The 15,761-nt window shown below is 43.5% G+C and overlaps 1 protein-coding gene across 2 annotated transcripts; it reads right to left on the bottom strand.

The window, feature by feature from the left end:
* Positions 1-295: 295 nt before the first annotated feature.
* Positions 296-14,295, bottom strand: g6fl (g6f-like). Of its 2 annotated transcripts, XM_074653231.1 has the most exons (13): positions 14,069-14,293; positions 12,059-12,391; positions 11,104-11,370; positions 10,756-10,791; positions 10,106-10,438; positions 6,641-6,892; positions 3,671-3,679; positions 2,959-3,072; positions 2,686-2,759; positions 2,377-2,403; positions 1,965-2,011; positions 1,167-1,645; positions 296-1,036 (listed from the first exon to the last, which is right to left on the bottom strand). In XM_074653231.1, exons 1-12 carry the CDS (start codon positions 14,139-14,141, stop codon positions 1,639-1,641), a joined length of 1,572 nt encoding a protein of 523 aa, XP_074509332.1. In that variant the 5' UTR covers positions 14,142-14,293; the 3' UTR covers positions 296-1,036; positions 1,167-1,638. The 2 variants fall into 2 exon arrangements, with proteins under 2 accessions (XP_074509332.1, XP_074509331.1); XM_074653230.1 differs by lacking the exons at positions 296-1,036; positions 1,167-1,645; positions 1,965-2,011; ... (2 more) ...; positions 2,959-3,072; positions 3,671-3,679 and having other exon boundaries at positions 5,892-6,898; positions 14,069-14,295.
* Positions 14,296-15,761: the final 1,466 nt, after the last annotated feature.

The raw sequence follows: 15,761 nt of genomic DNA, 5'->3' as shown, positions 1-15,761 counted from the left end.
CGGGTTGGTGTCCCATGCGTGCTTGCATGTGGCTACGCTGTTCAGACTTATGGAACGTGTCCACAGCCTCTGTGCTTTCCACGCTCCCCATTTTTTGTCTATGTAAGCAGCCGCGCAATGCATTCTGGTAGTGTGGCGTCGCGTTTCGAGAAACGGAGCGTGACGACGCCCGCTCCTCATTTGCATAAAGTTGAGGTCTAGTCTACTTTATGCAGATCAGGGGCGTCCGACGCGACTCGCCGCATCTCGAAAACTCCCGAGAATCTTTTAAAATAAACGTGGTCGATCCAAAATAATGACAGATTTAGCAACTGCGTGGCTTATTTCTCGCCTCAAATGTTTTCAGAAACACATTTCGGTGAACTATTTTCGTGAAATAAGAGTAAAAAGTTTCCAGACGAGCCTCCATACTGGTTTCGGTTTGAAAGCTGGGAGCAGCAGCCAACGGCGGGAAAGCGTTCGTCCAATCAGGTGGGGAGAGCCTGTGTGTAGCGACAGCCCACCAAGCATCCAATGAGGGGAAGCGGGAATGGAAAACGCCCCTGTGGACATGTACCATCAGACTCCAACACAAACTACTTGGAAGCACCAAAACCGCAAAGTTATATCTAGTGAAGCCCGTCTTGCAAAACAGTGTTGGCCACGGTCGCAGGACGCGGGGGAGACCTTAGCTTTGGTCTCCAGGACCGGAGTCTCTGCTGTACTCTGCTCCTCTGCCTGCTTGCCTTCACTCAGCTCGCTCCACCTCATGTGCATGCGCACACACTACACACTGCAGAAGACTTCGTAACTCTGAGAATATCTAGTGAATGTGCAGTGGACGTTTGTGCAGAAATAAATGCTGCAGCTCCTCCAGACCAACAGAGGTTTCCCGTGTCTTGTGAAGTGACGGAGCTCCGCAGCGAGAAACGTTATTGTCTCCGACCGGGTGCCGGTGTCTCCCTCCGGGAGCGGTCGGGAGGCTGAAGCAGGAAAAGCCAACACTAGGATCAGCAGTGATTCATGGAGAGACCTCCGTCTGGTCAGCTAACATTACCTGTCTGTCTGTCTCACACCGTTTTCCCCCCCGACTATGTTAAAGCGTCTTTGAGAATATTATAAAGCGCTATATAAATCTAATATTATTATTATTATTATTATTATTATTATTATTATAATATTATTACTGCCAAGCAGGTGAAATATAGAGTGATATTTTGGTTTTAGCTGACGTGTGTCGCCTCACTGTTTTGTCTGTAGAGCGAGCACAGGCGCGAGCCCGACGCTGACTTTCGTTGACTTAACGGCCACAGGTGTCGCTGTTAACAAGCATTTCTGATTCTTACAAACAGTCGCTTTAACTTCCATACATTTGGGACAAATTTTAGAGCCTTATGTGAAAATCTTTTCCTCTATGTGCAGCCAGCCATCAAAGCAAATCAGCAATAAAAGTACTTATAAAGAGAAATAGAATACAAAAAAATCATTCAAACAATTGAGTTTCATTTCCCTGAAGCCTTGAAGTTTTTCTTCAAATCCCAACTCTTGACACTCAGTTGTTACTTTTGTTTATAAAGGCCTTCTGCTGCAGCTGGGAACTGAGCGGATGTGACAGCTGGATGAGGATGAGATGTGGGTAGGTGATCAGCTCTGACACTGTTAGTATCTGAAAACAGAGCACAAAGACAAATTCGCACAAAAAAAAATCTCTCGTCCCCCAGTCTCTTTTATTCTTCCTTAAACACAAACACACAGACAGCCCACGCAACAACAACACACGGGCGAAGGAGCGCTGCCTGTCAACGGCATGGCGTGATATTATGCCACGGTGTCAGAGTAATGTTCAGGCCGGCGTGATTGGTGAGTGTGAGAGGAATGTGAGGGGCAGATGAGTGACAGTGCAAACACACACGCACGTGAACACACACACACACACAGTTCAACATACAAAAGCACACACAGGTGATGCAAGGCTTTTTGCTTACCGCTCCAGTTCCTTATAGACATCATCCTCTCCTCTTGGCTTCAAATCCTGGCATAAAGAAGAAAAGGGGGAAGGGGAAGAGGATGATAAAGAGAGAGACTCATGATACTGAGGCCAGATTTATGTTCCTCTGTACCCTAATGAGATTGATTTGTTAATACCACTAATGTAAGGGTGACAGTTGATAGGCAATGGGTTTATCTGAGAGGGATGACAGATTGGAGGAGAGGACTGCAAGTGTGAGGGAAGACATACGTATCTGCTGACAGCTTACGGAGGAAGCAATAGAGAGAGTGAGAGTCTGCATGCATTGGTGGATGTGTGTGTGTGTGTGTGTCACAGCTCCTCACAAACACACACATGTGCACCACGCCTTTGTGTGTGTGTTCGCAGGGGACGACACAATAACTCACCATGTAGACTGAGCCCTGGGGAGGAGCCTGCTGGGAAGGGAGGAGAGTGGAGAAAATAGGTTTAATGAACAACAAGTGACAGAGAGGGAGGGATAATGAAAATCAGAGGAAAAACAGAAACAGAGGAGGAAAGCAGAAAATAAAAAAAGTGTAGAATAGAGAGAAGACAGGAAAGGGGAGGGTGAGAGAAACAACAGGAGAAGAGAGAGGGTGCTAAATGCCAAAGGGGAGGAGTGGGAGAGGGGAGAAGAGGGCAGAGTGAGGAGGGAAATTCATCATTTAGTTATTGAAAATGTCCGAATTCATCACCTGTCTGATATCCTCAGGATTCTCATAGATGTTCTCTGCTTCACCCGAGTGGACAGACAGAGACTGCTCAATACCTGAGAGAGATAGTGACCAATACACACACATTCACAGTCAAATGCACATGGAGGGTGGGGGTGTGGGGGACAGATTCATTACAACAACCCCAGAGGATGTCACGGCCCACATCACTCAGTGGCAGCCGACAGGGGCCAAAGATGGACGGAACACGGAAAGCTGTCAAAAGAAAAAAAAAGAAAACGCCGGAAGACTCACCGCGATCAGAAATGTGTTTCTGTCTCCATAGCAACACACCGACAGCCGCAGCAACCAGGGGCACCAGGAGTAATAAAGCAGAGAGAGAAGGGTGCAGGGAGGGGGTGGTCACGACTAAAGGAGAGAAAGAAAAGTGAGAGAGAGAGAAAAAAAAAAAGCCATGAAATGTTTCCAAGAACAGTGCTAATATAAAACTTGTAGAGCTGTTGAGCACGTGCGGTTGAATGACATGAAGAGAAGTTATTGCTGTTTGTTCAAGTCAAGAGGTGGCAACCTTTTTCCTTTTTCCTTTTTCCTTTTTACGTGAACACTTCAAGCTATGGATTTAAAGACATGTTGCTCTTGAGATTCCTCAAACATGTTACATGCATTTGCATCATACTGCTGTCAGTCACAGACAATTGTTGCAGTGGAAGAAGAAGGCGAAGAAATCCAGGCTCTGTCAGACAGAATAGTCTGCACGACAGCTGAGTGGGCATCGATCTGACAGACCCTCAGTCTGGACAGTAAACGCTGTCAATTTGAGGAGAAGAAAAGCAACAGAATCAAAGAGACCAGATGCTGTCGGATCATTACACAAAACCTCAGCAAATGCCACTTCCATGCAGAGTAGTTTGACTATTTGCAAATCCTATTTTTTTTCCATATCTCATTATCTAAATTTATGTAGTTATGCATGTAGTGTAGGTGAAGTCAGGAGAGGCTTTTCCACACACACTCTCTTGACATCTGACCCCAGCAACAAACTGCCTCCAGGCAAACTGACAAACAATGTAAATAGCAGTCTTTCAGCTCAACCCTGTCAATGCAGCATCGTAAAACAGGTGGATAGAAAGCGTAGGCCTGGCCTGATTATCACAAATATTACATAAGCAAACCATTTGCTCACTGTACTACCAGTCAAATTGTGTTGGAAGAGCTCACGCATGCTATCAGTCTTGTCAGGTTTGTTTGCATAATAAGGATGACATCAGCCTTGCAAAACACAGCCACGGGGCAACACGGAAAGCGGGAGGGAGGTACTCGTTTCCACAGAGACTGCTGTAATTTAGTGTACCTGAACAAGTGTTGCGTCGCTGCATGCACACTGTTCTTTGAGCACAAAGCGATCAGACATCTTTGGATTACAAAAGAGAAGCCTAATAAACAGACAGTTACCTCAGAACCACCAAAACAGTCTTTTCTAAACAATTCATGCAGCGTCTCTGTGTGGCTTTTGAGGTTGTCTGACGGACAGAACCCTGGCAAAAGTAAAGTCCCCTCTGACATCTCGTCAAATTTTGTTTGTTAAAGGATTGGCCTGCGGGCTTCACCTTAGTCCTGGTGTCACAGCTTTTAGCCGGCTTCAACGTGATCAATCCTTATGGGCTGTGTGAGGTGTAATTGATTGGTGAGTATGTGTAGAGGTTGCTAATGGAATTCTGTGGTGAGTGCTGACCCCGAGGATGACCTGCACTGTTCTCCATGCCAGCTTTAACGCATGAATTATGGTAATTGAGTGCAGTGAAGTGAGGCATTAATGCTTCGTCTTTCTGTCCCTCTCTCCACCTTTCTCTCATCTTCCTCGATCACACCTTTTCCTCCATTGGCACTTCCTCCCTACCTCGTCTATTTCATCTCAAATGGGGTAGGGGGGGGTGAATTATATCAGTGCAATTGTAGAGGAGGGTGGCTGATAGAACGCAGACCAAAGAACTGCTTGAACGCTTTGCAAATGATGGGCCAACTCAGGATAGCAAATGATTGCAGAACATCCCTGACATTTGAAGTATTTTATGTGCTGCAGAGCACAATGATTGCTTCAATTTAGCGTTCCCTGAACTGTGCCACCGCTGAAAGGAATTCTATTATGCAGAATTTGTATTTTCTTCTATACTTTTAGATTTGTGTTACAGCATATAAGATATCCCCAAATTATATGTATAAATTATTTGCTGTATTTGGTTATTTCCAGTGAACTAAAAAGTTGTTTCAGTTTGTCCTTAGAGCCAACTCTGTGTAAAATTCCCACTATCTCTGGATGTCGTCTTGCTACCCAGAACAACTATTTATAAACCTTAAACTGTCACTGCTTATTGTCATACTATTCATTATTAACCAAGAACTTTTGAGCTATCTTGCACTATTGCACTGTTTGTGCAACTTGTCACTTTTCAACTGTAAATGTAGGTCATCCTACACATATTATGTGAACTTTTCATGCTGCTCAGTCTAAATTCCTGATGTTACACTGGACAAATGGGCTGTCAATCGATTAAAATATTTTATCGCGATTAATTGCATGATTGTGCATAATTAATTGTGATTAAAAGTAAATTAATTGCAAATTTTGTATCTGTTCAAAATGTACCTTAAAGGAAGATTTGCCAAGTATTTAATACTCTTATCAACATGGGAGTGGACAAATATGCTGCTTTATGCAAATGCATGTATATATTAATTATTGGAAATTAATTAACGAGACAAAACAATGACAAATATAGTCCAGAAACCCTCACAGGTACTACATTTAGCATAAAAAAAATATGCTCAAATCATAACATGGCAAACTGAAGCCCAACAGGCAACAACAGCTTTGACTATGGTAAAGGGGAGACTTGTGGGTACCCATAGAACCCATTTTCATTCACATATTTTGAGGTCAGAGGTCAAGGGACCCCTTTTAAAAAGGCCATGACAGTTTTTCCTCGCCAAAATTTAGCGCAAGTTTAGAGCGATATTTAGCCTCCTTCCCGACAAGCTAGTATGACATGGTTTTGATTCCTTTGGTTTTCTAGTTTCATATGTAAATATATAATTTGCAAGTTGCGTTAATCAGTTAAAGAAATTAATGGCGTTAAAACAAATTTGCGTTAACGCGTTATTATCGCGTTAACTTTGACAGCCCTAGTATATGTACTATATATATATATATATATATTTCTGATCCAGCCTCTCCAATCAGGTGAAATCTTGCTGCCTCTTTTGCTCTCCCTGTCTTTATCACCTTCTCTCTCTTCCCTCCATTTCCATCACTTTTATAGCCGTACCATCAGCGTGCATCATGATGAGCTCTGGGCTCCTCAACCCCAAGTGATGTATTGGGGTACGGGAAGTGAATTCATCTCTGCTGAGGGATCCATTCAACTGTCACATCCTCCTGTGCTCCCCCACAGCCACCAATACAATAAGCCTGAATAATTTAGTTTTTGTGGGGAGAGATGTCCTAAGGTCCTGTCTTCTTATATTCGCATATCAGCCGGGTGAGTGTGATGAGAAAAACGATAGCCTTTAAGTTTTATATTTTATAGAGGCGGGGCAGAGTATTAAAACTGTGGCGGATTTTTATGAAAAATGGGCACGTAAATTGAAGTTATTTCCGCTGGATATTATCTGCAAATCACAACTTCACAGAAGTCTTGACCCGTGACCTTTTTAACCGCATCAAGGAAGCATAACATGTGGTATCTGTCAGGAGCTTTTTTGTCTGTTAAGCGTGGGCTTTCTGGCAGATGATTTGACCTGAGGTTGGCTTGAATGCACCGTGCAACGCTTCATGGAGCACATATCCGAGAATCTTCCATATTCACGGTTCATTATCTCCACTGAGTTGACAGGAAGTCTGCCAGGACTCCTGTGCTGGTAAAATAATATGGTGTTGATAAAAAAATCAGAAAACAGACCGGTTATTGTTATACCATACCTTGGGGCAGTGCGACAGCTTGCGTTGCCCAGACGGTCTGCCCATTTTTCAGCTGTAAGATGCAGGTGTAGTTCCCGGCTGTGTCAGAGGTGATGGGTAAGGGCAGAACGGTGGTGATGCTACCAGGGCCGTTGCTTTCCAAGCGTAGCCGGCGACTCTTGTTCTGGTGTTTCCAAGTGACACTTTTGACCTGGGACTTCTCCGAGTACAGGCACCCCAATTCCAGCTTTGAGGAGGACTGTCTGGTTTTAACTGTGGCTGTGATGCACAGCGGCGAGGGGGAGGGGAGAGGAGTGTAGGAGGATAAGGGAGGGAAAATGTTACAGAGGGAATGAAAAGAAATCGAAGGAAGGATGAGTAAGTGAAAAAGACAGGCAGGAGGGAAGAGAGAGGAGCGAGGCAGGATGAGAAAGTGAGTTAAAGGGTAGTGTGTGAATATAGAAAAGGCCAAGGACAGATAGAGAGTAATGGGGTAAAGGGAAAGTGATATGAAAAACAAAGAACAATTCAGAGAGGGGTCAAAATAATATATATTCATTAAAGTGATTTGCTGCTAATGCATTGGTTGACTGTGACTGATGCTTAGTGTCTCATCAAACTGAAATGAGGATCCATCTGGGTGTAATCAAGCTCCACAGACCCCCCCGCACACACGCATAAAAACATGCACATTTCAGCCTTGATTAGTGTGATCAGTGTGGGCCACATGCAGCCTTGGTGGGAGGGCCGCAGGTATAATCATACATAATGATACTTATAATGAGGTGGGGTAAAAATATATGCGTCACATGATTGGTGCGTGGGCGGATGTGTATGTGTGTGTGTGTATGTGTGTGTGTGTGTGTGTGTGTGTGTGTGTATGAGGGATGCAGATGTGTGAAGCAGGGTGACAGTGACAGTGACGGATAGGCTGGTCATGTCTGGGCGGCTGTGATGGATGCCAGTGGGATTGTGATTAGTAAAGTCTTCCAAGGCCGCCATGACAGGGCATTGTATGTATATGTGTGTGTGTTGGGTTTTGCGTGTGTGGGTACAAATGTATTTTGCGTTTTTCTGCAAAGGGTGAAACCTCCCCAAGGCTCTCTCGTAAAAAGCAACAGGTGTTCTGCTCAATTTTAAATTCATGAATCGAACAAATGTTCCTTTTCATGAGCAATATTGTAAATGTATTCATTTAATAATGGGACATTTTAAATGAATACATTTAGGGAGTTTTTCTTTGTGTCTTATTCCACAGTGTATGATCTGTGAGAACAATGCACTGGCAGCTGGTAAGAATTCAGTATCTTGCTTAAGGACACATCATGAGGGCAAATGCTTCTAGAAACATGGGTCTTTTGGATACAGGGAATCTCTACATTCACTGTGTCACCCTCTGACACTTATTTTGCCACTGTCTTTTAATATGTTCAGATTAAAGGAGTAATTTGACATGAAATCTCATGTCTACATGCACTGGTGGACTCAGGGGCCGCCACCCTTGGTGCCCCCATGTTTGAAAGAAACGCAGCAAAAGTGCCCTCTTGGATGTCCCTATGAAGTGCCCACTGGGGTGTCCTTCCAGTGGAGAAAACAGGATGAAGTGCTTTCTGGGGTGCCTTTCCAGTGGAAAAAGCATGATGCAGTGTCATATAGGCTGCCCTGCATGGCTTTCTGCGAGCTGGTGCCCCACTGCATAAAACTGTTGCCCTTATTTTTTCCACCCATGCCCCTCTAACAACCTGATTCCGCCAGAAATGCAAAAATGACAAGTTGTGGTTTTAAGGGGAGCTATGTGCAGTTACAGGAGGGTACGGCGACTTCCCATAGTCTTATGGTCTCGGTGAGGTTGCCAGGCAACCAGCAAAGAAGCAGAGTCCCACCACTTCTGCAACTTTCAGAAATCGACAATTTTGTGATTAGCCTGTTGTGCGGAGGTGAGTCAGGAGCCAGGGCTTGAACTTCTCTCTCTAGCTTTCTTTTTTAAAGTTTTGGCACAACTGTTTCCAGAAGAGACTGCCAGAAAATATGCACCATCCCCTCTCTATGACAACCGGCTTTTCACTAGACCTTCCACTGTGGACATTTTGAATAACTTTAAACTCTTTTAATATCCGTTTTATTTTGTTACTCACCTCTCCTATCGTTTCAGATTACTTCACTTCCTGCCTTTGAGTGTTTTCCCGCCAGTTTTGATTGTCTGCCCCGGCCTGATTAGTTTCACCTGTCCCTCGTTAGCCGTGCAGTCACCTGACCTCCTGCTCACCTGTTCCCACTTCCCCATTAGTCTCTCACTAATTATAGCAGCCCAGCTCCTTTGTTCGTTGCCAGTTTGTCTTTTCGGTTGGTCGTTGCTGCATGGAGTTTTGTTTTCCGTTACCTGTGTGCCTGACTGCATCTTGGACTCTCAGTTTGTAAGCCTTTTGTTTAATAAATCATTTAACTGCAACAGTCATTCTGCTTTTGTCTGCGTTTGGGTCCTTCCCCTGCTGCCTGCTCTCCAAAGCTTGACAGCTCATCTAAGTCTCTGCAGGAAAGCAAATAATCATATTCCCCTAAATGTCAAAGTACTCCTTTAGATAAACTACATATAAATAACAGATTTATCACTGAATGATTGCTGTGAGTAATGTGTTATGGCTGTTGAGTCACCAGATCTCAACCCACTTAAACACCTATGGAATATTTTATGATCCAAATACCAAATGAGGGAATATTTCTGAGGGGCAAATAAAAACCAGCTGCATGTGGTGGGGCAACAGAGCACAGACAGTTTTCTAGCATGTAGGGCAGCCTATACGGCACTGCATCACGTTTTCTCCACTGAAGGGTACCCTAAAGGCTGCTTTATCACATTTTCTCTGCTGGAAGTGCACCATAGAGGGCACTCCATCACGTTTTCTCTACTAGAAGGGCACCCTGGAGGGCACTTTATCACGTTTTATTTACTGGAAGGGCACCATAGAGGGCACTTCATCACATTTTCTCTAATGGAAGAGCACCATAAAGTGATAAAACACTATCATGTTTTCTCTACTGGAAGAGCACCATAGAGGGCACTTTATAATGTTTTATCTAATGGAAGGGCACCCTAAAGGGCACATTATCACGTTTTCTCTACTGGAAGGCCACCCTGGAGGGCACTTTTTCGAACATAGGGGCACCAACCCCCCTGAGTCCGAGTCAACCAGTGGTCTTTTGGAAGAATGATGTTCAATGCCCCCATCAGAGTTTACTAAACTTGGAGCATAAAAGCTGCTCTGGGGGCCCCTGATGGTAATTTGTCATACATCTGTTTATTTACCTCTTTCATTACAGCTGCTTTGCATAGCAGCATTCACAAAATGGCAGGTTACACAAGACAAATACACAAGGTTATTATAAAAGTGACACCACTCTTCTCATAAATCCATCCCCGCCCCTTGTTATATTTCTACTAATTCACCTCCTCCTTGTCTTCCTCCCCCTCTTGACACTGATCTGTACCTTTCAGCACGCTGAGCGTGGTCCTGTGGGTGAAGGCGTTGTCATTGAGGATCACCACACAGTCGTAGAGGCCGCCATCTGTCAACTTGGGGGTGAGCAGAAAGGAGAAGCTCCCGGCCTCTGCGTTGTAGGGTGACCCGGCGAGTGTGAGTGCCTTGTTGCGCTCAGGCAAAAGGGTGGAATCCCTCCAGCGGTCGTACATGTACACCTGCGTTATTTTACTGTGCTTGCTGTCTGGAGGTACCCAGTACACACAGACGTAGTCCCCCTTCTCAACAGAACAGGTCAGGGGGAAGGGTGTCTGAGCCTGAGTGGCAGTGGAGATCTCTTCCTCTGCAGGGAAGGAGGGAAGAAAAGAGAAACCAGAATGATAAAATAGATGAGACAATTAGAAAGATGGAGTAGTATGAAGACATAAGAGTGAAAGCAGACATACAAGCAGGGACTTCTGAATTAAAATGAGGGTGAATGAAGACAGAGAGAGTAAACAGAATAGTAAGAGAGTAGGGAAATGGAGATAGGGGAAAATTCCTACAACAATAGGGATTACGTTCTTATATGCTGAGAGTTACTTCTTGCATTCTGCTCTGCCTGATTATCAAGTTGCTGACACAGGACTTTCAGACTGCTTGTGTTACAAAGTCACTCACCATATGTTATACTGCCGACTGGGGCCACATTGTCAGCTGTGGAGAGAAGGGAAGCAAGAAGGAGGGGGCAAAAAGCAAATAATGAATAATACATAAATGTAGCAGCTATAATATTCACATGAGGACTGGCTGAATTTTAGTGAAGATCTACAGTAGACGTTTGAGAATCTTGAAACTGGTCTATAAGAGTAAATACTTTGAAGAACTGTAGCTACAGGATGCTTAAATAAATAATGCTGCTGCTGGAGTTTCTAGCACTGATGCCCACTCACTCCATCAACAAAAGCTACAATGAATGCATTCAATTCCTCAATGCTTTTGCTTTTCTCGCTCTCATATCGCTCTCACCATCAACAGTCACATCCACATCGAAGGTGAAAAGAGTGCTGTTGCTTTTTCCCCACAGACGAACCATACAGACGTAGGTCCCGTTGTCACTGTACCGGACCTGTGGCAGTTTGGCCACTGTGCCTGTGTTTGGCATTCTCTCGCTCTTCAGGGAAATGCCGCCAGGTGCTTCCCAGGTGATCTTGGCGACGACATCGTCAGGCTTAACACTGGCAACCAGCCGAAGGGTGCTCGACTGAGGAATGGGTGCAGCGGGTACCACAGTCACTGGAGATGAGGGAGGAAACAGGAAATCAGGGGTGGGAGAGGTATTAAAATGATTTGTAGTAAAAGTTGTTAATATATTCCATTACAATTTCAAAGTTCAATTACATTTTTTACTTTTGTAAAAGCAGAGAAGTATCAAAAGAGTACTCACTATGCACAATAGCCCCTTTAAGAGTGTTATATTCAAATATTTATTAGTGGATCTTTATCAGTAATGAAATAAACAGCATTTTATTGTTGCATCTGTTACATCTTTTATAAGATGGTCATGAAATTTGGTTGTAAAATATTAATCAGCAGACTAATTAGTAACTGCAGATGACAATATTTCCCTCTGGAATGTAGTGGAGTTGAAGTATTAAGTAGCATAAAATAGAAATAGAATAAATGAAGTGTGGCAAAAGTAATTTCTTGTAGGTTCTCATTAATTCAGCAATCAAGCAAATAATGATTAGTTATGTAACATTTCACAAAAGCTTCTATCAAAAGGCCTCAGAGAAATTTAAAAGATTGTAGAAACAAGTACATACACGTACCTCAAATCAAAAACAACAACAAACTGTTTAAATATTTAAATTGATGATAGAAAGATATTGATCTACACTATATGTGTGCTACACAAACTAAGAAACAGACATATGGGGTGCAGGTGGTGTATAAATCTCATGCAACTTGTGGATTTTTCTACCTGTAAGGATGGCTAAGAGGATAATCTTCTCCTTCAGCTCCCTCTCTTGTTGCTTTATCAAGCATGAGTAGAGACCGTTGTCCTCCACTCCGGGAAGAAAGAACAGAGAGAAAACCCCGGTGTCTTGAAAGTTAGGGTCGGTCAATCGCGTGGATGCCTTCGAGGCACCACCAGAGAACTCTTTCCTTTCGTTGGCTGAGAGAACCAGTTTCCACTGATCCACACCGGGTGACTTCACCTTCCAGTTAATGGCCACAGCCCCCCTCACTGTTGCATCAGTGCAGACCAAGGTGGTAGGCATGCCTTCTCTAGCCACCACAACATCTTCCCAGTCTAAGGGAGAGAGGAGGAAAAGTTAAGAATTATAACAGGTGAATTATTCAGATGAGTCTTTCAGAAAGGGTTGTGTAGAGAAGGTAACCCACAATTTGGGAAACTCTCATGAGATGTTTAAGGTTATAAGCATTGACCTTGAATTGATAAACTGCAGTAGACTGAATATTTTTTGCATCATTTGGCAGAAATTCCATAATAACCTTTCAGCATATTGTAATTCAAGTGCTCTAAGAGATAACTAGACTTCTGCAACTCCTCATGGCTCTGTTTTTCAGGCTTTAAAAAATCTAGAAATCTAGAGACTTTGGCCAATCACAGGTCAGTTCACAGAGAGAGCGTTCCTATTGGCTGTTCATTCAACAGAAGCAGCTGTCAATCACTCGCGAACTCCAATCAAACGGTCAAACTAGGCGGCGCTGATCAAATACGAATCAATATTCTGTTACTGTAATGCCTATTTCTCGCCTCAAATGTGTTCAGAAGCATCTTGTAGTGTACTGTTTAGCTGTAAAATGAGAAAGTTTGCTCCTTATGTTGGGCGGTGCTTAGTTTTTCCTCAACTGATCCAAGGCCTATGTAAAGGAGGCTGGGTCACGCGTCATCAACGCGTCATATCTTTAGGGGTATTACACATGCGCAGTAAAATCTGGCCTGCACTCGCCATAATTGAGCCAATCGCAACGCACGACCACAGCTTCAGTTACACTGTGCATTTGTTATACCCCATACCCCAAGACACATGTCCGCCCGTGACCCAGCCTCCTCTCCACTGATCTCAACATGGCTATTTGCTCAAATTCTACCTACTGCTGCTTTAAGGTTAGGCATTGACCTTGAATAGTTAAGGTTAGGATAGGTCGTCTGGCAGCGAGTCGCTTGAGAGTTTTTACATGTTTTTGAAAGTTTTCAGTTTGTGGGTTACTTTCTAGACACAACCTTCAGAAGGCCTTCAAATTCTTACTTTTACTACAGTGCTGATGTCTGTTTTGTATCCTGTCTAAAAGTATAGGTTCAGGCTCATATGTAGGCTACATTGAAAGAGTCATTGGCCCTTGTAATGGTTTCTTCTGTCCATACTGGCCTAAAAGAGATCCCCTCTTAAAGCAATTTCAATATAAGTGATGGGGAACAGGAGTTTTGCTGAAGTTAATATGGGGCTTCAGCAGTCAGTCAAATCTAATGGGTATCTTCTAAAGTTATAGTCTTTTTAATACCAAATTCCCTCGTTCTCTGTCCCTGGACAGCATTTCTTTGCTGAGATGCTGCAGATGGATATTAACAAAAAGAGAACTTTGAATAAAAAAAAAGACTATCTTGGGAAGATTACCACTTGATTTATATAACACAGACTACTAATTATACTTTAGCTTCAAATGCATTTTACACAGAAAAAGTACTGTGGATTTTTGTCTTTAATCCCTTTAGGAAAGGGGAGTCTTTGCAGCCAGTATGGACAGGAGGAACAATTACAACAACCGATAACTCTTTCAATGTATATATGGACATGTGAGTGTCATTTTAGGACATAGACTTGAACCTACTCTTTAAAGATGGTCAGATAAATGCCAATAAATACGGAGGTAACAGGTTCTAAATGCAACATTAGCTGGGAAATGTAGACTCCCTTCCCAGCAAGATAAGATTAGCAATACATTTCTAAAAAGTATTTCATACCTGTAATGCCAGAGTGAGAGGAATATACTGCAAAGGAAGAAACAAGAATAACGGTGAGAAAACCAGACTCCATCTCGCATTGAAAGATAAGAAAAAAATAAAAACCACTCTCAGTGCACCAGCTGTCTCTCCAACACTGTGACCTTTCTAAGTACGCTCCAGAACACCAAGTATTGTTCACTTTCCTGCTATATTACTGGTGTCCCTGACTGACGTGTTAACAAGCTTGCAGCGCATCTTTCAGCCCAACAGGATGTGGCCAACACTGGGATAATCAACAGGAAAAACACTGTCATTATTGCCATCATGTCTGTGTGTTTGAGGCTGATAAAACCACATATACTGGTATAAACATGACCCCACACAAGCCTTACATCATAATGCAGGCCTACATTATTTTATTTTTTTACAACATTTCCAAGCTGAACTTCTGGGTAATTAGTTACAGAACTTCTGACCTTAACATTCAGTTTGACAAAGGGAATGAGCATGTACTGGTGTGTATCACACTGTGTGTATGAAACGGAGAAAACGATAAGAATAGCAGAAAGCGAGGGATTGAGGGAGATGAAAAAGCAGGAAATAAAGAGTTTGGGTTAGTGTGGGTGCACAGCAACCCCTAGGCTACATGTCTTTACATCCCATAAATGTCTTTAATTAAGCTAAAGGTATTATCAGCTCCTCTGAGCACTATTACAGATTTTTCCATAATTACCATTGGGTGAATGGGGGCGGTGAGGAGAGATAGTGAAAGGGAGAGAGAGCAGATATGTATTGTGGGTGTCTAATGACAGGGAAAGAGGAAAAAAAAAATGCAGCGAGGAAGGAGACATGTGGAGGGAGAGGTGCAAAGACAGAATGAGGAAACCCAGGGAGAAGAGAAGTGTGAGAGTGTTGCAAAGGAACAGAGACAGTGTGACTTCAAAGAAGCCTGTGGCTGCTGACACAGAGCACACTGATCCTGCGGCCCCTCCTCTATGGGTAAATAATCACCATAAGCCTTGGCTCTGTCTAATGAATCCACTGCCAATGAGCTAATATCTGTTAACTATGCGCTTCATTATCACTGCCACAGACCCCCAGAGAGCACGAGGATGGGAGGACAGGATGAATAGCAGCAAGGAGTGAAGGACGAGTGGACAAAGGGAATCGAATGACACGGGGAGAGGGAGAGAGGGAGGGAGAGGAGAGGGAAGTGTAAACGAAGGAAAGGTGTAAAGGGTGTGAAAAAAGAGGCGATGCACTGTATAAGTAAAGTGGGTGGTAGCTGGGAAGTGGAAGGTGTGAAGGTCGATTTGGTATGGGTATGAAAAATGGATGAGCAGGGGATGGAAAAGGAATGAAATCCTCCATTTGGTGGCCGTTTTCTTTAAAGCTCCTTATTCTATACCATGAATGCATACGATTTAGTGGCAGTCGTACAGGGGGGGTCCCTGCACACTTTCTTTCTCTGACTGTGCTCAAACACTCAGCTACAAGGCCTGCAAATTAAAATATGGCTATGCAAAGTAGAGTTGGCATTTAAAAAACCCACAGCTGTTTTCTTTGCATGGCAGATGCTTTCACAGTCTCTGGATTTACAGTGGGCAAGGAGTGGAAAAGAAGATGAAACCCCCCTTCTGTCTGTGCATAAATCTCCAAAAGAGGAACATATTTCAAGTGTTTATTTGTTTGTTTTTTTTCCTCTGGTGTG

Source organism: Sebastes fasciatus, chromosome 12 (genome assembly GCF_043250625.1).
Source record: "Sebastes fasciatus isolate fSebFas1 chromosome 12, fSebFas1.pri, whole genome shotgun sequence".
Lineage (NCBI taxonomy): Eukaryota > Metazoa > Chordata > Actinopteri > Perciformes > Sebastidae > Sebastes > Sebastes fasciatus.
Note: the sequence above shows the minus strand (reverse complement) of the source record. Positions and strands in the feature narration are given on the sequence as shown.